This window comes from Rhipicephalus microplus, chromosome X (assembly GCF_043290135.1).
Source record: "Rhipicephalus microplus isolate Deutch F79 chromosome X, USDA_Rmic, whole genome shotgun sequence".
Lineage (NCBI taxonomy): Eukaryota > Metazoa > Arthropoda > Arachnida > Ixodida > Ixodidae > Rhipicephalus > Rhipicephalus microplus.
The window spans coordinates 240,095,020-240,121,681 of record NC_134710.1 but is presented as its reverse complement, the minus strand read 5'-3'; the positions used below and the strand labels follow the sequence as shown (position 1 = coordinate 240,121,681).

At 39.9% G+C, this 26,662-nt stretch overlaps 1 protein-coding gene across 6 annotated transcripts in view; it reads right to left on the bottom strand.

Moving 5' to 3' along the window:
• Window positions 1-26,662, bottom strand: part of LOC119187804 (uncharacterized) — a 214,571-nt gene that overhangs the window by 121,599 nt on the left and 66,310 nt on the right. For all 6 annotated transcript variants that reach the window (XM_037435890.2, XM_075878856.1, XM_075878855.1 and 3 more), the window contains 6 exons: window positions 25,317-25,555; window positions 21,772-22,168; window positions 13,768-13,893; window positions 4,900-5,034; window positions 2,030-2,145; window positions 485-671 (listed from right to left, as the gene is read on the bottom strand). In XM_037435890.2, coding sequence (XP_037291787.2) covers window positions 485-671; window positions 2,030-2,145; window positions 4,900-5,034; window positions 13,768-13,893; window positions 21,772-22,168; window positions 25,317-25,555 — 1,200 coding nt within the window. The remainder of the gene's footprint in view (window positions 1-484; window positions 672-2,029; window positions 2,146-4,899; window positions 5,035-13,767; window positions 13,894-21,771; window positions 22,169-25,316; window positions 25,556-26,662) is intronic.

The following is a 26,662-nucleotide window of genomic DNA, read 5'->3' as shown; positions in this document are numbered from 1 at the left end:
AACTGTGGCAGTAGCCTCTTAGCCAACCATGAGACAAGAACGTTCTATTTCTTGGGCTCACACCTTGAACCCTACAGGTACTTTTTTGGCCAAGGGTGGCCAGACACACCTTGCATTGTACTCATGGTTGTGCTACAGACACCTCGCCACATTATAGGCTTGACAAATTTTCATGCGCTGCTCTTTGGCAGGCTTGACTGTAGCAGCAGCACTGCAGTTGCTCATGCCATGTGCAGTACGGGGGGAAACTGGGAGGAGGATAACTATTTTTACTCATGCTCAGTGCAGGTACTAGCACAAAGACAAATTGCCCTAGCCATACACAGCTTCACTGTAAAAGTAGCAGCAGACAAGGGCTGGTAATGAACAACAAAGGCGAGCACTAATATAAAAGACAAGCAATGGAGATGAGTGCTTCTGTAAGCTATTGCAGTGTACACATGACATCATAATGCATTACTAAAAAGCTTGCCCCACACATTACCTTTTGAAAATTTGCTCTTCCATGCTCTGGAAATGGTATTTGGATCAGGCATGAGGTGTCGCGAAGGCTCCTCATCAGGAGCTGACAACTCTGTGCTGGAGACGCCAGTTCTAGACTCTCTCTGTCGCTGTGAAGACTCTTCAAGAATGCAACTCAATGCTGCATTTGCCCCATTTTTTTCGTATTTCTGAAACCAACAAGGCTGTATTTAACTGCTTATGCACATAATAAAGTCTGAGTGTTCAATGCCGAAAACTATTGATGTTGATATCACTGCTCTTCAGTCTGTTGAAAAGTTGTTACAATACATATACACAGCAGCAACATCTGGAGTAGCCAAACATATCAATAAGATGCTGCTATGCCAGTTCCAAGCAAATACTTTCCATTGTATAACATTCATGACATACATTTTGCAAGTTGAAAGAGAACATGGTATGGTTATAAAACATGATAAGCTTAATTAATGAAAGCAATTTCACATTGAATATTTCAGTTAATATTCTGAAAGTGCATGCATATGTGAGCCTCAGTTTGAGAATAGCCATATAAATGGTAACAGCTCATACACACTTGCCCTGGAAATCATCGAAGCAGCGGCAACAAACGTAAGCAATTCATAAGCAACTCATAAGCAATTCGTAAATGTGAGAGTGTCATTCAGCGCCGCCAGTAGTAATGACGGTGAGAGCGAAACACACTTTTTTTTTGCCTGTTGGCATCACGTCGTTATGCTGGCAGCGGACTCTTAATTCAAGCATCACTGTCAGTTTTCATTATTATTATGCCTAACAAAGAAAAAATGAGCCCTTAAATTTACACGTCTTTCCTTCATCCATAGTGAGGGTCTCATTCTGGCAGAATTGAAGCCTTCAGGTAGTATGTGAGAGATTATTGACAGAAAGTTATCTTTTTATCCACTTTTTTTCTTCACATTTAAATTAAAATTACATCTAATAACATTCCCTACATACTTTCTTTGGCCCCACTGCGATAGTTCCCATTAATATTGTACCTAACAAAGACAGAGTCCTTAAATTTATATTCGCTAATTTTTTAGCATAAGGATGATTACAAGAAAAAGTTTAAAGAGAATTTTAACTTAAATTTTTTACGAAAATTCTAACTTAAACTTTATGCCAAAATACAAGAATTGGTACATCAGAGTGGTTTTGAAGATTATTTTTGCATTTGAGCCGGTTCAGTGCAACAATAGTCCTCAAAACTTGAAAACTTGTATCCTTCACCCTTTCATAGGGCACTTTATCTAATTTGAAAAGAAAAATTCATTATAATGAAGCACAGACTGCCCAAAAACCAAAATTTCAAGGTGAGCAAGACGACATTGCCATCTCTCTTTTTTTTCTTTGCATGTTTTCTTCCTCATGAAGACTTGGGATAGCAATCATGGCTTTTCAGCATTGTAGTAATATGATTTATTAACAAAAGCTAACCACTTCTTTCTTTTTTAGACTCCCCTAAGGATGAGTAATGACCCTGCCAAAAAGTACAGCAGTGAGAAAACTAAATGTTCGTTCAACTCACGTGGTTATCTTTTTCAAACAATCCTTTCCGCTTCTGAATCAGATGTTTGCGATAAAAATTTTGTATCTTCTTTGCAGCTTCATTCTGCACTTGAGTGTCCACAGAAATGCTTGATGCTGCCAGAAATCAATACAATATATTTTCTGAGGAACACAAGGTATACAAACAATTCTGGGATCCCATTACTAGGTAGGGGAGGCAAAAATTCAATGTACCAATGCAGCTATGCCAGAAGTATCTACAATGCTTATAAATAACAATGATTTTAAACTACTTTTAATATGAGACTTCTGTAACATGAAATAGTACTCAGTCAATTATTTCATGCACAAATTAAAAGAAGCCTTGAAAAAACGAAGGTACCATCTGAAACATAAGTATGTGGAAGAGTTATACAGTGAGGCGATACTGCCAAAAAGTGAAAAACTGATGCTTTGAAAGAAGCCACTAAGAATAAACAAGACTGATCCCTATTCTAAGGAAGTGGAATAACACAAAAGTGAAACATGTCTTCACAGAGGTAATTGAGCGTTTATTATGCATTGTTTCGCCATTAGGGCGAAGGAATTAATGCTACAACAATAAATTACAATGTCACACGAAGAACGGCAAGTAGCCCGAAACATCCAGCATGCACCTCAAGCAGAAAGTACACATGAAATGAGCATACACAGGACGAGCATGGACAATAAAGTGCCACAGCTCGACACTTAAAGCACGTTGCTCAAACAGAAAGAAATACGCACGAAACGAACGCTTAAGTATACACAGGACAAGCGCGAACAACTGTCAGAATTGTTACTTTGTGTGTGAGCAGTAGACTCCTCTCGTAAATGCGGTCGCGTCAGCGAGCGAAGTGATCTCCGAGCTCTTTTTAACCACTATAACTTCAAAGCAAACTTGCGGTGGAAGCACAAGCGGTACAAAGCGTTCAAATCTAGAAATAAGCGTGTGTGCAAATGATCGACCACGCCAGAGAACAATATATGGCGCGAGGGGTGCGCTATATATGGCGCGAGGGGCACGCACCCAACATGCACCCCTCGCACTATCTCATTACTGATGGTGAAAACGCGCTGAAGTTGCTGAGCTACGAGGACTGCCAACGATACATAGTGTATATAATTCACTAACTGTTAGCGAGCTGGACAATGTATGCTTTCTGCGGGGGTGGAAGAGGACTTCAATGTTTTAGAGCAGCTAGCTAGAGAGCAGGAATAATGCTGTTTTAGAGCAGTTTTGGCACAGTAAAAGGGTAATCTTTGAGCAGGTTAGGAGCACCAAAATATATGTTTTGGAGCTGCACGAGTTAGTTTCAGAGCAGCTTTCTAGGGCTAAGCATCATCGACCATCAAAACTATTGCTGGTGAAAAAAATTTGAATGATTTTCACTGAACGTTCAGAACAAGTAAGCTTACCAGACTTACCACCTACAAGAGAGAGAGAGAGAGAGAGTGAGTGAGTGAGTGAGTGAGTGAGTGAGTGAGTGAGTGAGTGAGTGAGTGTGTGTGTGTGTGCGCGCGCGTGCATGTGTGCGTGCGTGTGTGTGTGTGTGTGCAAGCACATGCGTTTGTGTGTGTGCGAGAGAGAGAGACAGAGACAAAACATGCACATGCACATTTCACACTCAGCCTGAAACCACAATAAAAATATACTCTGGGTGGTAAAAACATGAAAGAATCTGCTGCAATCCACACCATTACACCTGATGTGTGAAACGGAGTATAGACAATTGCAGTCGGAGTATAGACAAACTTCCACTTCACTTGGTGGAAGTTTGTTATCCCCATGCTAATTAAACACACTACTCTACTCATCTGTGCTTTTTTCGGGAGCGAAGTGGGGACGAGCAATCCACACAACAAATCCGCGGGCATGGTGAGCAAACCACCCAGTGGTGATGGCGTGGGCAGCATAGGCACCGCGTTGCACGCAACTAACCAAGAGATGATCCAAGCCCATGCGACCACTCCGTGTTTTAATAAAACTGTCAATGGTTACTTAGTATCACATCGCAATAGAGAAGCACACGTCTGTATTGAGGAAAACCGAGAGTGTCCATTTTGTCACTATTTCAGCCGCTGACAACATCTGCTGTGGTACTGTATTTCTTTATTGGTGGCGGTGGAGCACGTCAGACGATGCGCATTTGCGCTTGTAAGCGCAATGATCGTGCCGCGTTACCGGCCGGTACAAATTATCGTGGTTCCACTGTATTTCTTGATAATTAACAGTTGCTCATGTTGGTGCCACCACTTTTGCAGGAAACCACAGCGATAACTGCAATGGGACGAGCACTAGCAAGCCGCAAGAATAAACCGAATTACGTGACCGAAGTCCAATGAATATGAATTTGGCCGCATCCTTGGTGTAGCCAACGCTCAGTGTTGCTCGTTCGACAACAATAATAAGCTAGATTTGGCAGTTTACACTTCCAATTGACAATTATCGCAAAAATCGCTGTATATGCACAGCCTGGAATGGCGCAGTTGGCCCAGAACTTCTACCCCTATTTGTGGCATAGTGGTTTGCATCACGTCCTGTGAAACTAGAGGTCATTGGTTCGACGCTCCACTCTAGAACTTTTTTTTTTCTTTGCAATCTGTTAGTATATATTTTACGTCACGTCCATGATGAAAATACGTCAGTGACCCATGGTGGACCCTAGCATAAGACACTTTTGTGTTAAAAAAGACTGAGCTTATGAATATTGTAAGCATATTGTCTGTAAACTGAACAATTCTGTACTAATGACAAAACAAAACATTTCACATGCTTGGGGAGTGAGTGGAAGAGGAGAGTAGTTACTGGCATCTCATTTGTCACTGCATTCATCTCAAGCACAAAAACATTTAGTAAAATTTACACACCTTTGTCTGAAGACTTTTCAAACACCATACTCCAACCAGAAGAATCATCCACTTCGAATGAACCACACACAGACTGAAGTGCCTCAGATAACGTCATATGAAGCCTCTCAGTGATTCCAGAAGAATGGTGTTCATCTGAGTATATGATCACACAGTGAGATAGTGCTATCTAAAGCAGACCAGACAGGTTAACAGATACAAATATAGCAGGATGCATCGAGTATATAACTAGAGCAGTAGCATTTATCTAATCACCAATACATCTAATGAATTACCATGATACAGATCAACTAAGCAAATAAAATGTCAAGACAATGCAAGTGACAGGAGGAATGCCAACAATTGAGTACTAAGAGTCAATGATTATATATAGCTGCAAAAGACATGTTGCACATCCTACAGTACAAAATTTCATGTTATCAAACAAGCAGAACAAGAAGTGCATCACAGCCTGTCCTTGTGTATTTTACCTGGATTTCATGAGTGACACCAAGGCCCTTTTTATAATGAGAAAAACTGAAGAAACACTGATGCAATAAGTGGTGAAGCCCTCCATATAAGTGGCTACTAAAATCTCTACTGTAAACACCTTTCCCACATGCAATAAACACACACCTATCAGAACAGAAATGATGCCTTGTGCATTCTGGCAATAAGCTGACTGCCGTCTCCAAATTAATGTTCAAACAGTTCATGTATATAATCTTTTGACCAATGAGACAAAAAACATACTGCAGACAATAAAAAATTTTATTTCAGTAGTTTATTAGCCCAAACCAGAAACTGAAGCTCCAGACTAATTTTGAACCAGCTGAGGTTCTTTATTAAGAAACTAAATCCATGTATACTGGCACTTTTACACATTGCCTGTATCAAAATTCAACTGCAGTGATTTGGAATCAAACCCACCACATAGTGCTTCGTAGCACAACGCAAAGGCAGATTCTGACAATGGTGCTGCACAATAATAGAGCATCACATTGCCCTAAAAATATTACGATAAGTGAGTAAATGAGTCTAAATGTTTTTCATTCTGAAGTAACTAATACAGCCTTAAAAAGATCAGAAGATTTGCACCGAGAATGCCCATGGTTAGACAAAAAATGACTGGTATTATGTGCTTCGCACCAAAGGTACAGTATGTGAAGTTTCACTTTCATGCAGAAGACACTACATTTGCCAACGTGCTTGCTGCATGACTGACTGACTGTGGGAACACAACAATGACACACAGCAGCAGTTAGAGAGTAACTTGTCAGTGCATTACAATAAGCCTAGCTGCAAACTATAATTGGGACACTGCTCTGTTTGCAGGAAAAACAGGCTAACAAAAGAGACACTAAAAGCCACTAAAATAAAATGCTATGATGCATTGTGTGTCAGTGGCTTTAACAAGAAAAGACCAACATTTTCTTTTTTTGAATATCAATGTGGAAGCCATGTATCAGACTAAAGTATAATCTTTGCTTTGTTAGCCAATTATGCTTTCCTAATTAAAATTTATTGTGGATTCTGTGCCTGGTTCTTCATGCTTATTAAGAAAAGCACTTTAAGAAATAAAAAACAGCTAAAACTCAATCTAACGAAACTCAATTTTATGAAGTTTCTGACCTAACAAAGAGAATTCCATTCCCTGGCAAATACCCATTGGGTTCAGTGTCAGCAACTCGAACTAATAGACAAACTTGGCTACTAAACCCGATTTAACCCTTTGAGGGTCGATTTTTTTATCGCCGATTTAAATTTATATAATTATTTATTTATTTCGTAATACCCTCTGGCCCAAAGGCATTATGGAGGGGGGTGAAACACAATTTATTACTCATACAATGTTAGCTAATAATAAAAAATAAATGAATAAATAAATAAATAAATAAAAAACAAAATATAAGCATTGAGTATAAACAGAACAAGTAAGTATGGGCATTTATACGATGCTAGTTAGCACAGAACGAAACAAGTGATGATCGGTCAAAATGGCCACAGATCCGGGAAGGCAGTTCCAGTCTACTGGTGTTCTGGGAATAAATGAATCGCTGCATGTTTTGGTCAGACATGACATAACACCAACTTTATTGGGATGATCAATTCTAGATGATACGTAAGAAGTGCCTCGGGAAGAGTTGGAATATGATGATAAATTTTGTGGAATAGACAGAGGCAGAAGAGCATATGATGTGAGGCAAGAGACGGCAGTTCGAGTGAATTTTTCATGGCAGAAATGCTAGCGTGACTACTGTAGTTGTGAAGAATGCAGCGAACAGAATTGTTTTGAATTAGTTCAAGAGTATTAATTAAATTAATTGAACTCAGATCCCATACTGCAGCGGCGTATTCTATCTTGCTACGAATCAGTATCTTGTACATAGGTAGTTTAAGTGAGACAAGTGCGGAAGAGAAGTTGTGATGAATGTACCTAAGCACGCGGTTTGCATTATTAATAATGGAGTGAATATGAAGTGACCAGCTTAAACAAGTGGTGATGTGTACGCCTAGATAACGGTAAGACGTGACTGAGTCGAGTGGGATGCTGTTAAGTGAGTAAGTAGCAGGAGAAGATAATATTCGAGACATGCGCAATATCTTGCATTTAGAAATATTTAGTTCCATTTGCCAAGTCATGCATCAGTTAAAGATGGAGTCAATGTCATTCTTCAGATAAATCAGTTTTAAAAAATAGTTGTCGAAATATTTTTTCAGTGACCGTAAAGAGACAAAAAAATCATTCATATCGTTACATACGCATAGTGTATTCGTGAGTGACAGCCAGATAAATTAATTAATGACAGCCAGATAAATGTACAAAAAATTGTGTTGGCATGAATGCCTGTGTGCTAAACAGACATACGAAAATGAGTGCATGAAGAGGCTTAAAGTGGAAACATGGAGGAATAAAAACTGCTTTTGATCCAGTCAGCATCGTCTCACAGCACACACTTTTGAGATGTTGCTCTCTCATCAGCATCCGAGACTTAACTCATAAACAAGTCCTCATATGACAGGCTGACATTTATTGAATCAGATTGTGATTTGGCTGTTGAGCCGTGAATTGGAAGAATCACTGGTAGACTCACTAGTGGCAGAGAAACTGGCGCACAATTTAACAGAGCAAGCAAACTGTGCGGCTGAGTGCACCAAGAAGAACAATGTAGTTGTGAGCGCATATAGAAAGCAAAAACAAGTCTGCAACTTTTAATAATCATTTGCCTTATAGCCAACGAGACGAAAACTGTTCCTGTGAGTCCCCGAAACAGGGAACGCAGCCATAGCGGCATCATTTGTGTTAGTCAACACCTGCCTGGAATCAAGCTTAGTCGTACATTGGAGAGGAATAAACGAGACAATAACCAGGACAATAACCAATCCATCACCTTTAGAAATATATTCTAAAACATAAAGTCAGCAGTTTTGCGGGTGCAATAAGCATGAACTCGCCGAAGAACGAAACCGAGGTGGCGTGCCGCTGTAGTAAAGCATAAAAAAAACAGACTTTGGCACTAGAAAGAAATTTTGTGCATTCCCGCAATGTGGCAAACCACATGTCAAGCAAGAAAAATTATTGAAAAAGGCAAGATTTCTAAACATGCAGGCAATGACGTTCTTGAATGTCTGTGACCATCTTGTGGCTGCTGGCGGACAATGTACATGTACATCTTTGACTCTCAAAGCATTAACGCAAGTTTTTCCTGCAAATATTCCATAAAGAGGCCAAGAATTTTGACAAAGATAGGTTTTTGTTGTATCCGTATGTTATCACGCTATCATGTTACAACATCAAATAACCTAGTTCTGGCCTCAGCGTAATCCTTATGAGGCTGCTCACAGCACCCATGCACGGGACCCTAAGAGGGCATTGACAGGAAAATTTGCAGTTGTCTACTTGCATAAAATGAAACGCCAAGCTTTCAAGAGGCTAGAAAATGTACTTCCAAGTGTGAATGCACCTTGAAAAAATAATTACAGTATGTTTTTAAAACTAGTTTTGGTGTCTACCTGACATCACATCATCACAAGAGTTTCTCGTCACATGTTTGCGCAAGATATCGTGACACTTCCACAGCCACTCCTTACCACTGTTCCAATGAAGATGCACAAATAGCCATTTTGGATGTTTTGATGACACAAAAGCAACAATTCCGTAAGTCTTAGTACCTGAAGTCATTACAATTAACCATGAAGTCAACTGCTGCATGAAGTCCCCTGAACTAGTACTGTAGCCTGACGTCAAGCTAGTGTCGATGTTGGTAGGTGTGCCATAAGGAAACCGATTTTAATATCAGAATAACATATTTTATCAGCATTTGCTAAACTTCACACTTCCTCAGAACAATCTCTACACCAAGAAGATTACTATGGCTGATTAAACACACCTTTGAAAAATGGCATTAACACCCCTTTAAAGGGGCCCTGCAACATTTTTTTCAATATAGTAAAAAAACACGGCCTATCATTTATCGAGGCACCTGATAACATGTGAGGTGAACATTATAGCACAGCACACAGCTTGAAATTTGTAATTAATTTTCAAAGTCAGCGAAAAGTTGCTACTTTTTTTCCCAACCTATATGTCCACGCCATAAACTTAAAAGTCTATGGCCATTCACTGATTTGACCATCAAGAGGTGCATAGTTATAAATGTTCCACAGGTTAGCGCGACGTGCCCACATGCTCGCTCACTGAAGGTAAGGTAAGGATTGAAGAAAAAAAGAAAATGCTCAAAAACATGACATGCGCTTCTTGCCCCCTTGTTATCCCTCCTCCTCATGAGTAGCTTTCAATGTGCTTCGCTGGTACGAATGGAGAGAAAAAGCGCATAAAGAGTGAATAAATCCCCTCAAACTCCTCACCTACTTTACAGGTTCTTAAAACTTCATTAACCATTCAATGATCATTTAAAAAAGTATTGCAGGGCCCATTTAAGAACAGAACAGGGCTAGGTGCAGCAGTGGTTGTTCTCGCTACTTTACCATTTCATTTCCAAAGCCTGCAAATTAATGGGCGCCTCCAGTGTCAATCTTGCTGGCGAATCACCTTGAGGACTTTTTAATGCTATTAATGGGTGCCAGCACATTTTTGTTAATCTAAAGATGCTTGGATACTGCCATCGATCGGTACACTGATGGCAGTAACTTATATTGGTTGAAGGCACTCTGGTGATGCTTTTTTTTTCATTTTGGCTTTTTTTTTTTCATCCAGCCATAAAAAAACTGGTGGTACTTAATGCCTTGAAGCGACCGAATGAGCTCATTTTCCCCATCAGATTCCTCCTAATCCCGTGAACAAGAAACCCTCAAAGTAGTGTCAAGTGTGGAAAATACTTGACAAGAGAAGACAAAGTGAAAGCCACTGGGGGTGCAAAGAGTGTGATGCCGCCCTCCACACACCACATTGCTTTAAACTTTTTCACACTTTGAAACGCCTGCGAAGTGCGACAACTTCAGAGATTGGAGTATTGGAGTATTTGCGAGATTTAACCATAGTAGGCTCATTAAACCAAACTTTAAAAGGGACACTAAAGAAAAACAATGACTTGATCTAAATTGACAAACTGCACTCTGATAACTCTAATGCCATATGTTTCATTACCACAAGTTCATTATTAGCGAAGAAAATCAAGCTTGAAGTTTAATTTTTATATTTCCCACCAAAATCTCCGCACATGATGTAAGAAATTTCAAAATGTATTTACGGCATTTTCGTGGCATTGACTCAATTAAACTTTCTGGAACTTTGTATGCTATGTCTAGGGCACCGACAGACTATAATGTACTTCATATTTATCAATTGGAAGATATGTAGTACCTAGTAGACGCCTTCAAAATTTCTTACGTCGCAGTGTTTCGTGCGGGAATGTCACCGTGGCATCGCCACCCACATTTCTTTTTGCACATTTTCTCACTTACTAAGCGTCACGTCGCGATAACAGTGGTGTTTTGGGGATTGTGAAATTGTAATTTACCAACACGAAAAAAATTGCTTTGCTTTTTAGTGTCCGTATAAGGGAACGAAAAAATACGTTCCATTTAAAGGGGCAGACTCATCTAGGACACTTCATTTCTTCAGTGATCTTCATCAAACTGAACAGGCTTATGCAGTTTTTCTGTCAATTTCAAATATGTAATTACTTTTCCTGCAACTCTTGTTCCTGAGATAACATAAGTTCACTCCTTTTTGTTTAAGGCTGCCATAGAGAAAAAAGTGCTTCCTTACAAGTTATATTTAATATATGGCAACATAGACTAATGATTGAAGATTGAAAGTATGCAAGAGGGTTTTTTTTTTTTTTGCCTTTCTTGGCTATTTTACAACAAAATGAACTTTTTATTTTCAAAAGTAGTAATTGAGTTACAATTTTGATACGTAGTTAATTAAAAGGCTTGTGCACTAAGTTCTGCTTAAATAATTGCATTCTATACATGTAGAGGTTTCCATTACAAAAAGAATTATTACTGTACCTGCCCTAGCTGCAAAGATATTGAGGCCTCAAAAGTGAACAGTCGTAAATTTACTTTTTCGAAAAAAGTGGAAAAAACTCCTAACACACAGTTTCTTCAAAGAACACCAATTACAGTGTGCATGTTTTCGAATGTTCTTATAGATGCTCATAAATTGGTAGCAGAGCTTCAAACACAGGTGCTGGCAAATTATAAAGAAGTCTCGAAGTAGGCTCCCCATTTTTGCAGGTTCTGCATTTTGGTAGCACCAAGAATCTGGACAGTCAGAATGGCAATACAAATATAATTACCACTTCCTAGTGTGTGAACATTTGCAGAAATATTGAAAGATACTTGCAGAAACCAAATATGTCAATTTTAAAAAATGAATTTTTCTGTCACTTTTCGTTCCCAAAGACCAGTCCACTCCCTTAACAGGCGTTCCGTTTCTGAGCGATGAACACAGATGAAGAATGCAGGGACGAAACCAATCATATCAGAGGTAGTTGTACTAATTAAGCAGCAGTTCCACTCAACAGCTTTTTGTTTACTGAAAATATACCGAAAATGTACTTCAATATCTTTTGCTAGGTGCTTACAATGAAGAGAAAAGGGAGTGTTTTGCATATGCAAGCACTTTCGCTAAAAAATGCACAGTACAGAGGGCCCCTACGAGTGCACGGCCAGCGATCGCAAAAGGGGTTAATGGCTTATGAGGCAGACGGCACAGATTCTCTCCTGAAAACTTTCTCGCTTAGCCTCTTTACAGAATCACTGCATTTGTTCTTTGCATATTCATAGCCAGTCATAGATTGATGTGAAAGTCTACCTCGCCTACATTAACCAGACACCATGTCCCTAACGCCCGAGCAATATCGGAGGCTTCATGTCAGGGGTTGCTTTCAAACCACCTTCCCAAACTTTTAGCATGCGCAGGCATGGATTGGAGGCAGAAACAATGGTACATTCTGGGTGTTGCTATGTAAAAATTTTAGATTTCAAAGTACCAAAAGAATTCCTATCCCAACTTAACGAACTTTCCAATTTAACTAAATAATATGAGTGTTGTCATCACTTCATTATATCAAGTTTCAGCTGTAATAAAACTAACATTTTCACGGTGTTTTAACAATTACTTTTTTGTAGCAGCACACCTTTAAAAGGGGCCCTGGAACACTTTTTCAGCATGGTCAAAACACGCTGCCAATTGGTAGTCATGAGAACACACGAGCAAAACATTATAGCAGAGCACGTTGCTTGCAATCAACAAATAATTCTCAAAGTCGGTTAGAAATCACTCCCTCTTCTCTCTAAAAATGATGCCATATAACCGCCTACGCCATATACCCAAACTTATGGCCATTAGCCGATTTGACCATGCTGAGGTGCAAGAGGCCACCATGTGCCCAGTAGTGCGTGCCTGCACTGAAGTAAGCCGCACCTTTGAAGAAAAAAAAAAATCATGTGCTCAAAATCATGAGGCGCGCATGATGCAATTTCTCCCCCATGCCATCCTTCCCTGCTTAGGTTCCGATGCCCTCATCGGGACAAGAAAAAAGCAAAAGCAATCACAGAGTGTGACAAATCTTTACACTAACTCTATTCATACTTGATGGATTCTAAAAACTTTTGCAGTAGTTGATTCATGAGGCAATAATCTCCTTTAATGAAGCCATTCAATACTTACTTGCAAAAGTGTTGCAGCGTCCCTTTTATCATGAGCAGAGACATCAATATGACAGAAATTTAAAAAAAACAATTAACTTTGTAACTGACGGAGAGAGGTGGCTGGGTCAACGGGAGAATTTCAGTTTCACCAGCGAACTTTTTCAAGTTTTATAACTATGCAATAATTACCAAAGGCTGCCTTTTGGAAATCTGAAAGTGCCAATGGGTTCTTTGCAAGGACTATATTTTCCTATTTAACCCTATCATGTGCAGTCTCTAATTAAAAAGCTGATTGCCCTATCTTGTCTAATAAATGCCACAATTATTGTCTCAGCTCATCTCAACACATCTGCCACAACAAAATATGTAATCATGAAGGCAGTAAGCAAATATTGCATTGTCCTTATTTTGGGGCATATTCTGACATTTCTTGGAACATCCTGTAAATTGTAATCATGAAATAAAAAGCAGTCAGCAAGTTCATGTTTGTCTTGATGCTTTCTTTGTTCTTGGTTCTCACATGCATTGTTAATCTGTTAGGACAAGTTACCAGCAAGTCCAAACAAGCTTTGATGACGTCGACATCTACTAATTAGGTCAATGGCAAATCTTACTTTCATGAACATGACCATGCAATAATACACTAACATTCTTTTTACTGCTTTTAGCTTCACTTCAAAGCATGAACAATTTCTCCCAGTCAGGCATTCAAAAACAAAATTTAGTGTAGCATAAATAGGATGAACAAATACACAATTTACATACCATAGTTTGGCAATTGAAAGGCAGTATTACAGCCCAAAAGGTTCAGCTGTTCATCTAGCTTTTCATTAACTTCTGTACTAGTTTCCTCAAGGCGGAGGACCTGCTCAGTCGGTTCGTACTGAAATTCTGCAAGAACAAATAAGAAAAATGTGTAAGATAGACATCAGACCTTTTTCTTCTAAATAACAACAATGACAATTTAAGAAAGAGAAAGGTTTTCAAACAGCTAGTCAATATTCACCTTCACACAACTATTAAGCCAGATATTTTTTTTTTTTGAGTTGTATTGCAATATTGTATCACAACATGAGACAGTATGTACAAAAAATAAAAGTTTAAAAGCGGTAAACTAATGAAAGCACCACAACAACCGGCTCCCCTTCTACAAAGCAGCGCGAACTGCAATCACACAGCAGAAAACTCAATATTTGTGTTAGGGACAGCGGATGCGGTGACCTCCGTAAATCCGCCATGCTGCAACTCCGCAGTACCCTTTCATGTTAATTTGAGTGGCAAATATCTAATAAATAGTGCTGTAAATATCTCTGTATCAGGTGTCTCAAACTCATCTCAGCTAGTGTGTTGCACTAACAAAATTTAGTCTCCCACACGGGCCAGTACAGGGAACGTGAATGGAGCAAGAAGGGGGGACAGGGGAGTCTTGTTGTAAGTCAACTAGCAATGCCACTTGAAAGCCCTTTTTTCGATATCACATATAGGTAATTTCTGAAGAATACTTGACTTCCGGATTTGAGAAAAACATTAATACTGACTTTGAGAATGAATGACATAATCCCAACTTGTCTGAAATATAGCATTTTTGTTCCACGTTTATGCTTCAACACGGTGTCGTCTCTTCCTCTGTCCTTGTCTATATTTTTGCGCTGTTTTTATATCCCAAGCTTCAACACATGGTGATTGCATGAGATTACTAGAGAGTAAAATGTTTGAGGCCAGTTTGTCTGTGTAGCTCATGAAAACACTTAATAAAATAAAATAAATATATATGGAATGCAGACAGCCATGTGGGGGCCAGGCTACAAATTAAATGTCTGTGGACTAGTTGTTTGAGCGCCCTGCTTTATAGTAAAGGGAAGCTTTACCAAATCTAACCGCCCAAGAAAATTACATGTATAACACCAAAATTACTTTGGCACTATCACAATAAATTAATTATTATAAAAATTGTAGCATCTCTAATAAACCTCGATTAAACCAAATCAAAATTCAGAATTTCTTATTTATGTACTGTGGTTCACTGCATGGCAGTTTTCTATGCTATTACCATTCATTTCACTACATCGCTATGTCATAGTGAAGCATACTAAAGCAAGTTCACTGTTATGGAGTGCAAATGAAATCACTGCTGTGCTAGCCATCATTGGCATAGTTAGAGGCCATGTTGAGGGCTTGAACACCCCCTTCTGCCAGTATTCTTTAGGCCTCTGTAACACGGGCCATTTTGAGAGGCCATCTACCTGATGGGCGTCAAAATTCCACAACTCTATCGACTCGATAGAGTTGTCGCGTAGCTACACAACGGTGTTACATGTGCATTGAGTAGTGCAGGTGTCTCTTGAAAAATTTGTGTGGTGCTGCCGATCCTTATTTTCGTATTCATGCCACCTAAAGTAAACAATATAAGTTCACTTAAAAACTCAAACATGCCTGTTGTTGCAGTTCAAATGTTTTAAAAAATTGTTTATTTATAGTTATGAATGTAAATTAAGCTTTTAAGTTGTTGAGCAGCGAACACATGATGCACAGCGAGACGGCACACTGGAGACAAGCATGTGGCTATTGTCAAGAGTATGCACTGTTTGCACATTTGAAGGTATGTACTGCTTGCACACTTGAAGTACCAAAAGCACTCTTAAATAATTTTCAAAACTCACATATACTGATTTTAAAGCATACTAGTTAGATTCCTTTTTTCTAATAGTGTGTATGAGTGCACTGTGAACGAGAGGGCACGTTAGCGCTGTTAACATTTCCGTCGCTCAATAGCCATCAAACGTTTAGCAGTACTGGGACTGTTACGTTGTCTTGATAAACTACTGACTCAATGGCCTTCAAAGCCGACCATATGGCAGCTCGTGCTTCAGCGTTGATTCAATAGATCATCGGTTCAATGGCATATGGCATACTAAACACTCGTGCAACACAAGTGTAACAGCTGCTGCATTTGTGGACAGAATACTATATTTACTTGCGTAATGAATGCACACGCATAATTCGTAAATGCACCCCCAACGTCAGTCGCCAAAATTTGGATTTTTTGTTTTCCCCGCGTAATAAACACACACCCTACATTCGCAGTCCCGCTAACAGACACCTAACAGACATTCGCAGTCCCACTAGTAGTCCCGCTAACAGACACCTGGCGCTTCCTTACCCATTAGATCTATTCCGTTTTTTATTATTATGCCGACCCCCCTCGGCCACCTCAGCTTGCTCTCCCCTTCCCTTCACCCGTTTCCACGTGCCGAATTGTTTTTCTTTTTTGTTGGCACGGCACGTCCCCAGTCTTTTTTCTCTGTGCGCCACAGCGGGGTTCACAAATGGTGAGAGTGTAGAGACGTCGCAGCTGATAATCACACAGCGAGCGAAGGTTATGAAACTGCCCGTGCCAACCAACAGTCGCTTTCTGCCAATACGAAACTTTAAGGCCCAACAATGTGCGTGCGATTTTCGAGCAACGGCGACAGGATTTGCTGTTGCGAAGGGTCATTCGTCACTATCGCGTTGAAGGTTTTTGGACAACCATAAAAAATCGCTTGTCGACCAGAAAAGATTGTGACAATTTTCGCAACATAGTAGCACTCCAGATTCTCACTTCGCTTGTTCTTCGCGTGTACAAGAACTTCACATGTGAAAGCGTGGCGGCGGCCGTACTTTGTCGTTAATCTTGTTATAAAAAATTTTTTTTCTTTATGCTTCGGGGGTCACTTCGGGGGTCGAACGAGCCAACGGCGGCGGCGCGGTCAGCGTGCAAGGTTGCCGCGAAGTTGGAAAAGTGCGTCTTAGCGTACGCTTCTGGGCGCCCCTCGAGGTCACAGCAGATACCACTATTGCGGTTAAATGATTGCGAGAACACATAGCCGCAAAACACTTTTACGGCATGCGCGGGTGACGCAGGGACAGCTTGAATAAGAGAGCACCATCAACCAATGAAGATGAGCGAAGTGCAACAATGAAGCTGTTTCCAAACAGTGTAGGCATATGTCGATTGCGAAAGGCTAAGCGACCTTTTTTTTTTTTTTTTTGCACTACCACATTTTTCGCTCACCCTGAAAAAGTTTTCATAAAATTTGCCCCGCATAATAAACGCACCCCTAACTTCGCTCTGATTTATCGAGCAAAAAAGTGCATTCATTATGCGAGTAAGTACAGTTCTAGTAACATCTTCTTTAAATGCTCAGTTGCAAACTTTATTGTTCAGAATTTCAATCCTGGGATTTTCCAGAAATTTTTTGAAAAATATAGTGCCAAAATTACATAACTTCTTAAGGTTATACTATAATCTAAATTTTCTATTTTAAAGGCCCTAAGCCACCTCTTCTCAGTCCCAAAACACTTTGGAATAAGTGAAGTGCCACGCAGAAGTAGAGCCTTGGAAGAAACCTTTTTAAAAGATGTACTAGTATAAGCAAAGATATTACAAGAACTGGGTACCCCTTCCCCTCCACCCGAAATACCTTTGTTTTGAAAAAGAAGACCACCGCCAGCTGCGGAGCTTTGCTCACGGCAGTGTATTACATTTCTGTTGGGTGGGCGTGGCCAAGCAAGAGGAAAACTTTTTTTTTTTTTCAAAATTCATAATTCTTATAGATACTCTAAAGGAAGATTTCATACTGCTTCAATCTGTCCAGCCAAGTACATCAGTATGTGCACAAGGAAACGTTAGGACAGAGCGCAATAATGCCATAATCCTGCCTGGAGACTATAGCCCGATGCAACTTTAGGCGGCAACGAATTTCCAGCTCAAAGACTGTTGAACACAGGATAGCACCAACGAGCACATGATCAGTAAGTATGCGAATACGACTATTTCCTCACTCAAGAAGGCAGTTGGCTGCTGCACTTTGCTCATCTGGACAGGGCTTCTCCTGCCTCATTAAGCTTAATTAGACTACAGGTAAATCTTCATTGACTATGGCAGCTCTCTCTTAAAATCTGCTCGATAACGCCAAGAAACAGCTACCAGCGGCCTCCCCATCACTCTGTTTGAAAAGGTATTTCAACTTTGTGCTTCACAAGTGATCTCCATGCATCAAACACAACCAAATTGGACATGTTCACAGCTCCATCTTCACAAAATGTCTCCGGGCACATGCCACCCCTAAAATTTTTGTCTACCATATGATACAGAGCACGAAATATCACTTGACTACACTTACCTGCCTAGACCACCTGTCGGATGAGAGACGTGCCCCCTCCCCCTTTCCCATAGCTCATAAACAAATTTCTGCCTGTGCCACTGCAAGCAGGTAAATTTTTAAGGCAGCTCGTTTTGTAAGAATTTTGATGTAAATGACATCGACCCGAATATCCTTGCATGTGAGCAAAAAAGCAGCATTGGCCCTGAGTGAAAAGTCGAGGCAGATGCAAATAAAGATAATTGCTTCCCATATACTCAGTACTAAAAAATTTGATTACCTGTGCCTGGTGATTAGATGTGATTTCTAATGATTGTCCCTGACTTGTACATTTGAGTCCCGTTTGCCAAGTCTCTCCCATCACCATTACCAATGTAATCAGTTCCGACAAAAGACAGCACATGTAGCGGCTGGTAAGCTTTGGCCAAGCATAACCTTGTCATGCTTTTTTTGTGTTTCTTTTTTTCACCTTTCAACTGGTAAACAAGCTACTAGTATTAACTGTTTACAAAAAAGAAGTCGTCAATAATAAATCCATTATTTATTAACAGGATGGCACACAGTGATGCTATAACAAATATATGATGAAAGGTACAGCAGAAAACATCAAGGTTGTTTTGCAAGGCCCCTTTAATTTGAACTACTGCACTGACAAGTAATCTCAGAGCAAAAGTGCACTGTCTTGCTCAAGAATGTAATACAAGCCTTATACCTAAGTTTTTTTGCAGACTAGCATTTCTTTAGTTCAATGATCAAACAAGTAAAACTACAACTCATATGCACATGTAGCATGTAATAACCTCAATTTATTTAAAGTATTGCTGGCACTGTGTTATCAAGAGAATGAGAGTTCTTTGCACCTCCTTGTACAGGCCCTCACCAGGTTTAAGCATTGCAAACAAAGAAGGGTGGCGTGTAGATTACTGAGTAGCAGCAATGTCTGCAAACAAGCTTTTTTTTTATGAGCCACACATCTGGAAACTACAACTGGGCTAAATTTGATAGTAAGTTAAGGGGGCAGACTGGTCTTGGACATTTTTTTGTTTATTTCTTCAGTGATCTTGATCAAACTGCAGAGGGTTATGCAGTTTTTTCTGCTAATTTCAAATATTTAATTATTTTTCCTGCAACTCACCTTGTTCCTAAGATAACTTAAGTTCACCCCCTATTGTTTAAGGCTGCAATGGAGAAAAAAAGTGCTTATTTAAAAGTGATATTTTGGCTATGCCAACATAGACTATTGACTATAGACTGAAAGTATGGAAGAGTTTTTTTTTTGTTTTGTTTTGTGTTAGGCCTTTATTGGTTATTTTACAGTAAAATGAACTATCCATTTTCAAAAGCTGTTGGAATTGTGTTACAATTATGATTAGTAAATAATCAAAAACGCATGAGCTCTAAATTCTCCTCCCATACTTGCATTCTACACACATACAGGTTTCCACTGCAAAGAGAATTATTGTTGTACCTGCCCTAGCTGCTGGGATATTGAGGCCTCAAAACTGAATAGTCACAAATTCACTTTTTTGAGAAAAATGGAAAAAACTGAGAACACACAGTTTTTTCAAAAAGCAACAATCATGGTGCACATGTTTTGCAATCCTTATAAAGGCGCTCATAAATTAATAGTAGAGCTTTAGACACAGGTGCCGGCATAATTATAAAGAAGCCGCAAAGTTGGTTCCCTATTTTTTCACAGCTCTGCATGTTAACAGCACCAAGAATCTGGCCAGTTAGAATTACATTACAAAGAAATTACTACTTCCTGGAGCGTGAAAATTTGTAGAGAGATAGAAAAATACTTGCAGAAACCAAATATGCCAATTTTAAAAAATAAACTTTTTGTCACTTTTTGGTCCCAAAGACCAGTCTGCCCCCTTAAAGGCTCCTTTAAATTTTATAGCACTCCTTCTAATGAATTCTGGTCTACTGCCAATTGAAATGCTCTTTCGAAAAATCAGTTTCTAATCAAATACAAGTGGAGTTCTTCACTTGTTTAAATCAAAGTGAGACTGACCCACTTTCGACCAATAGGCATGCTTTGTGAACCTCTCATGACTTTAACAAACAATATAGCTACCCCCAGTCCATTTACCATTTTGCCTTACTACATCACTGTGCTTTTGTTTTCTAATAGTAATGTCTGGGGTTTTGGCGTCCCAAAACCACCATATGATTATGAGAGACACCATAGTGGAAGGTTCCAGAAATTTCAACCACCTGGGGTTCTAACATGCACCTAAATCTAAGCACATGGGTCTCAAACATTCTCGCCTCCATCGAAAATGCAGCCACCACAGCCAGGATTTGACGCTGCGACCTTCGGTGTCGCAGTCGAGCGCCATAACCAGTAAACCACCGCGGCGGGGTTGCTTTTGTTTTCTAAGGTGGTGCATCAAAAAGAAAAAAGGCAGATATGAAAATGCTGAGGTCCATTCTAAGAAGGTAGTATGTGTGTCAAATGAAACCCAAACAGCGGCAAGCCTTCATGATCGTACAGTACGCACCGTTCACTTATCACGACGGACAGGTATGCATATATGCGCAGAGCTGCCGAACAGGATGCGCACGCCTGTCAATAGTAGCCTGTCAATAGCGATAACTAAATGGTGCACACTACACCATCGCGAAGACTTGCCACTGTTTGAGTTTCACTTGACGTGGATAGTGCATTAACCTGCCATGCCATATAAACCAACCAAAAAACATACAACTTCCAAATTGCATGCCACAAAATAAAATCTATATTGTGCCCTCATGACCGCGAAATGAAAAATGTCAAGAGAGCAGACAAAAGCATAGCGAAAAAAGCATAATGATGCTTTGCACACCTGGTCATGTTGAGCGACAAATGTCAACAGGAAGCTCTTGCTCTTGCCATGGATAATCAGCGACATCAAAAAATAATGTGGATTGTCATCCCCGAAAGAAAATAACGCAGCTTATTTTGTTGGAAAAAATTTGAGAAATAATTCGTGTAATGTGGCTCATCATACCCAAAAGAAAACAACGCAGCTTATTTTGTTGGAAAAAATTTGAGAAATCATTCATGTGCCCTCATTCAAACTCTCTTGTAGTAAAGCTAAGATAAAATAAGAACGCTATGAATCTATAAGTACCAAATCTAACATACACTCCTGAATGCTGGCTTTGGTATGGTACCTATATTAAATAAACTGGCAATGCAGGTTGGAGGAGCTATGATGATGTGGACACACTGAGAAAAATTTGTAGAAATAGGCTCAACCATATTGCCACTAGCAAACACCTGTGTTTTTTTTTCAATTCTACTTAAACAAATTCGGTTTTAAATAACTCCTCAAATTATGACGTGTAAACAGAACGAGTGAAGTGTTCTGAAGTTACTACAGCGGGTTTATGAAAACTTTTCAGGACATCATGCCTAGTAAATGCTCCTCAACCAATTATCCCTTATTTATGCTTGTTTAATTCCTGCTTGTACCAACATTAGCCAATTCTTCAGTGATCAGAGGGTCAGCCTGAAGTACCTCTGTGTTCAAGCAGAGCATTAACCCACACTGTGCTTCACACTATGAGCAACACACGGCATAATGAACTACTATACTACGTAAATGCATGCACAGAATGAAAGTTATTCACTTGCCTTGCGTCTGTCTCTGCTGTCTCTTGCAACCATTCAGAATTGGTGTTCCCAAGTCGTAAGGAGAGGACAGCTGTCCCTCCAGTGGGTTCTTCAAGAAATCACTTTCCATGGGCTGTGAGGGGCTTGATGAAAGACTTAGGTGGTTGACAGAGGTCTTCGACAGGCACTTGCCTTCGATGCCATGACTGACCAAAGCAGCCTGTGTTAGTCCAACGCAAACCTCGCTATCTTTTTGCAGCTGCATATGCACTTGACGAGAATTGTGACCAGTGTCGGTACCTTCAGCAGTACTACCAGAAGCTGAGCTTTGAGGTGGACTATCCTTTTGGTCAAAGTCGGTCACATCTTGCATTGACTTCAAATGCTTGACAAACTCATGGACAGCCTTTTCATCTTCCTGAAGCAAAATTAAAAATAATATTGTCAGATGGTTAAGACAGTGAACAAGGCTGCAGCAAGACTGGTAAATATGGAACTTTTTATGGGACAAACTTGTGCGCAGAAAATAAAAAACATAGCCCAAGCAACGCATGCTGTAATATTGGTGAGCACAGTCGTCAGCCGCTCGTAATCTGGTCATCGTCAGAATGTGTATTTTTTATGCAGCAGTGATAAAACTTTCTAGGATTACTCCTGGTGTTCTCATAAGCTGCCGGATAAACTTGGCTACTCACGTCCTGCACGTTACCTTAACAGAACAATCTGAAACAAAAAAAAAATTGTGAAGCTTCCAAAACATTGTGATGTAGCCTGCACCAAGCGGTGCTAACAGTTTTTGTGGGTGAAACTCGTACACACATCGGACGGAAGAGAAACGACGACGAGCGCTAAACTTTCAACAACCTTCGTTGAAAAATTGCATGTATACTTATACAGCCCTACACAGACGTCATGCACTGCACATGCATAGGTGCATCTCTTTATTGGTTAACTGTAGAGATGGCAAGCTTACACAACCCTTCCCTAAATAGGAAATGTGTTCAGATGCTATGATTTCATGGATGATTCACGTTTTGCTCTTCTTAATGACGGAAGTGTTATTGAAGTCAGGAGAGCAATCCTGGCAGGTTATACAATGGCTAGCGAGGAAACCTTCAAAATCTTCCTCGTCACACGTGTTTTTCACATTGTTCGCAAGCTCCCTTAGTCTATCATATAAGCTCACCGATAAAGAGATGGCCTAACTATGCATGTGCAGTGGATGATGTCTTTGTTGTACAGAATAATATATGAGCAATTTTCCAATAAAGATTGTTGAAAGTTCAGTGCTTGTCGTCATCATGTGTTCTATTCGTTGTGCGTGTTCTATCCGTTGTGCGTGTTTTATCCGTTGTGCGTTTTCTGCGCTGTAGTGCACCAGAATAATGCACCAACAAGCCCAACAAACCACTTTAAATTCGAACATACCGCAACAAACAAACAAGGGCATGTGGGAATATGCGAGTACTTCAACGATAGCAAGATTTACATTTTTTTACTGCTGCTGAGCTTGAGCAACCCCAAGAGAAGGACATGGACCACTGACACTTCACAATAAAATTTATACTTAAAAAAGCTTGTTCTCACTTGAGCACACTACACTATTTTGTCTCGAAGACAGTACAAGCTGCTACCCGAAATTCTCAACAAAACAAAAAAAAATGAAACCAACACAAGACACAGAAACGGGACATAGCTCAAATAGTGGCCATTAACTTATTTATGAAGTACCTACCCTAGTTATGCTTCACTACACCAAAGAGAAAAAAAGTGTCATTCAATCATTATAAAGCACTTCCCTAAGGATGCACACAATGTGAATAAAATCGCTGCAGGTGGCATACTGCTGGCGTTCCAAGTTAAATAACTGAGTTAGCAAATAATGAATGTAGCACAATTACTGTAATACATACTATGGCAACTAATGATACTTAACATAATATTTATCAGTACACTGTTTGTTTATAGCATATTACTAAGTATTATATTAATGAGGAATAGGGGAGACGAAGGGCCCGATTTCTGCCATTCACAGCTATGTGAAGCCAGCTTTATCTGCCTTCAAATAGCAAAATAGCCTGTGTCATTTACAATATAATGAACCAAACTATCCTCATGAATAAACATCACACAATTAGAAATATAAAATTATTACACCATAAAGTAACAGCATCCACTTAGCAAATTATCATGGCAGTGGGTTACAGAGTATTCTTGTGAAATGTAAAGTATAAAAAAGTTGCACTACTCATCTTTAACAGGTCGGGCACCAAGCATGAAGCTTAATTATCAGAAATGCCCATAGATCGACAAAAATTGAGGAGCTCACTCAGACTCACTCATGAAATATATTTTGCGCTTAGGACTTTCCTGAGCTGGACTCACTCGGACTCACGCTCACGAAAAATTTTCTTAAACTGGACTCACTCACACTCATACTCACCGAAAAATTACTCACCCGGACTCGCTCAGACTCAGACTCACGACTCGATCCGAGTCTGAGTGAGCCCGAGTGAGTCGACTCATGAGTCTGCACGTCTAGAATTAACTTTTTAAATCATGGCGACGATACTCTTTTAATTAACTTTTTAAATCATGGCGACAATGCTCTTTAACCCTAATATCTCATGTAATCAAATGCTCTTCTTGGCGCCTTTTGATATGGTACCTTGGAATACGAGTTGTGAGTGGTTGCAAACCGACAAGGACATTTTTAATTTTTATTAAAAGAGATGACAAGGAAAGATATACTTATCAAGAAGCTCCCCGGAAAACTTGGTGGAGAGGGAGTACAAGGAACCCCCCCCCATACCTAATTCAACCCTCTGATTAATAAATATTGAATGGTCTACGAGCAATACTGTTTTCGAATACTACTTGTGAGTAGACGCGAGTATAAACATAAATCCAGGTAAGGCTCATAGTAATTCTGAAGATCAGTAGATACTACCGTAAGTTGGCAAATATGAGTGGAACTCACTCAGACTCACTCAAAAAATACATCTTGTGCTTTGGACTCAGTCAAACTCAGACTCAACAAAATTCTCCCGAGTCAAACTCACACTCACTAAAATGTTTTTCAACTGAAATCACTTGCATTCGCCAAAATATTACTCACCCGTACTCACTGAGACTGACTCACGGCTTGATATGAGTGAGTTAGTCAACTCTTGAGTGAGTTCGCCGACCTATGAAAAATGCCCCAGGACACTCTACCTTTTCCTCATTCCTACATCCTATCCTCCTTGGCCAAAACATCAAGAACATAGATCACTCTACCACAAGGGTTATACCCAATATTGTGACCACTACTGGTAGCTGACACAAAGCTGGTAGCTGACACAAAGCATGTCAAAAGGTTCACTCAACTGGACTCAGCACCACAGCCAGGGAGCCAGGTGGACTGTGACAGTGAAACTTTTGACTTGCAGTCAAATAGGTTACAAAGTGATTTTCTCTCTCTCGCATATTATGCCATATATATTCAGTGAACTATAGCAAAGCCCCAAATGTTCTTGCTCAATTCCAGATGAGCCCTGCCACAGTACACCGGTCAGGCTACACACCTGCTTGCGCCTCATTTTGTGTCTGCCAATGCGAGCACTGTCACACGCAGTCTTCCTCTGAAAAGCATACAGCTTCTCCAAGCGTAGCTCCCTTGCTCGGGCAGCATCCACTCTGCCTTGCTCTGCCTCGCATTTCCGCTGTTTTCGACCCATTTTCTGTTCCATGATGAAGTTTCGGACTGCAGATGCATCATAGTGCCGTAATTTGGTGGCTGGTGCAGACGATTCCTTTTCTGGTTCTGCTTGATGCAAAAAATGAAGCAAGCAGCACAACAGCTGCGTCAAGGGTGTGGCCAGTGCAAAGCTTCTGGGAAGACATTCATTAGAAAAGTGCATAAAAATATACCACCACTTGTAATGCACGCCGCAACAGAAAGCCACATAGCCAATACTATACACATATTTTTTCCATGCACAATAAATTAGGCTAATGCAAATAGTGAATTTTAGGTCTGAAGCAAATTCAAAGCAAATAGAGGTTTTAGGAGAATAATTTCAAATCGAATTTGAATAGTATATATCACATATTTTAAAAAGACAAATGAGTACATTGTCATGACCCAACTAACCTACACAGCATATTTTTTTTAATTTAAACAATTAGAAACAATTGAAACAATTTAATTGAAGCAAATGCAGTTTTTTTTGTTTTAAAGGCCAACTTCAGCGATTTTTCGAGGTCAGTGTATCTCAATGAAATTCACTGGGTACGTTCATTTGCACGTTTGCACCATTCATGCCAAATTGCAGGCTTAAGAGTTTCGCAGATTCTTTTCCAATGAATTTTATAGTTTGCCTTGAAACGCTCCCCTCGCCAGAATTAATGGCAATATTGTGAGGGCAACGTTGAGTTTTGCCTGGCGGAAGTGATGGAACTTATGTGCCACTGCAGCAACTGCTTGTCTGCTATGAATTGTGTGGGTTTGGCCAGCGCTTTTTTGGTTAAACATGCGATTTCTTTTTCCGTGTTGGTGGGCATGTGATAGCTAGCAAGTGGTACTGTGTTGTGAGCCACACACTATTTGCCATATATTTACCATAACAGCGTAAGCGTTTTAGCCGATCACCGCAGACGCCGTGGACAGGTAGTGCCATCTGGCGGGCATTAGATTCAATCAGGCAGGTTCCAGGCAGTGTCAGGCGAATTATTACGTGACACGTAAAATGGCACTCTGTTTGAGTTCGGTTTTGGTGTTGCGGTTTTTCAGTAATTAAAAATTATTTTCGAATTTGTTGAGCATTTTAGCTATCGGGCATGTGACAAGAGTGTCTCAGGAACATAGAAGCACCAGTATCCTGATATGGTAAAAAAATTGCCGGAGCTGGCCTTTACGGGAAGTGGAAAC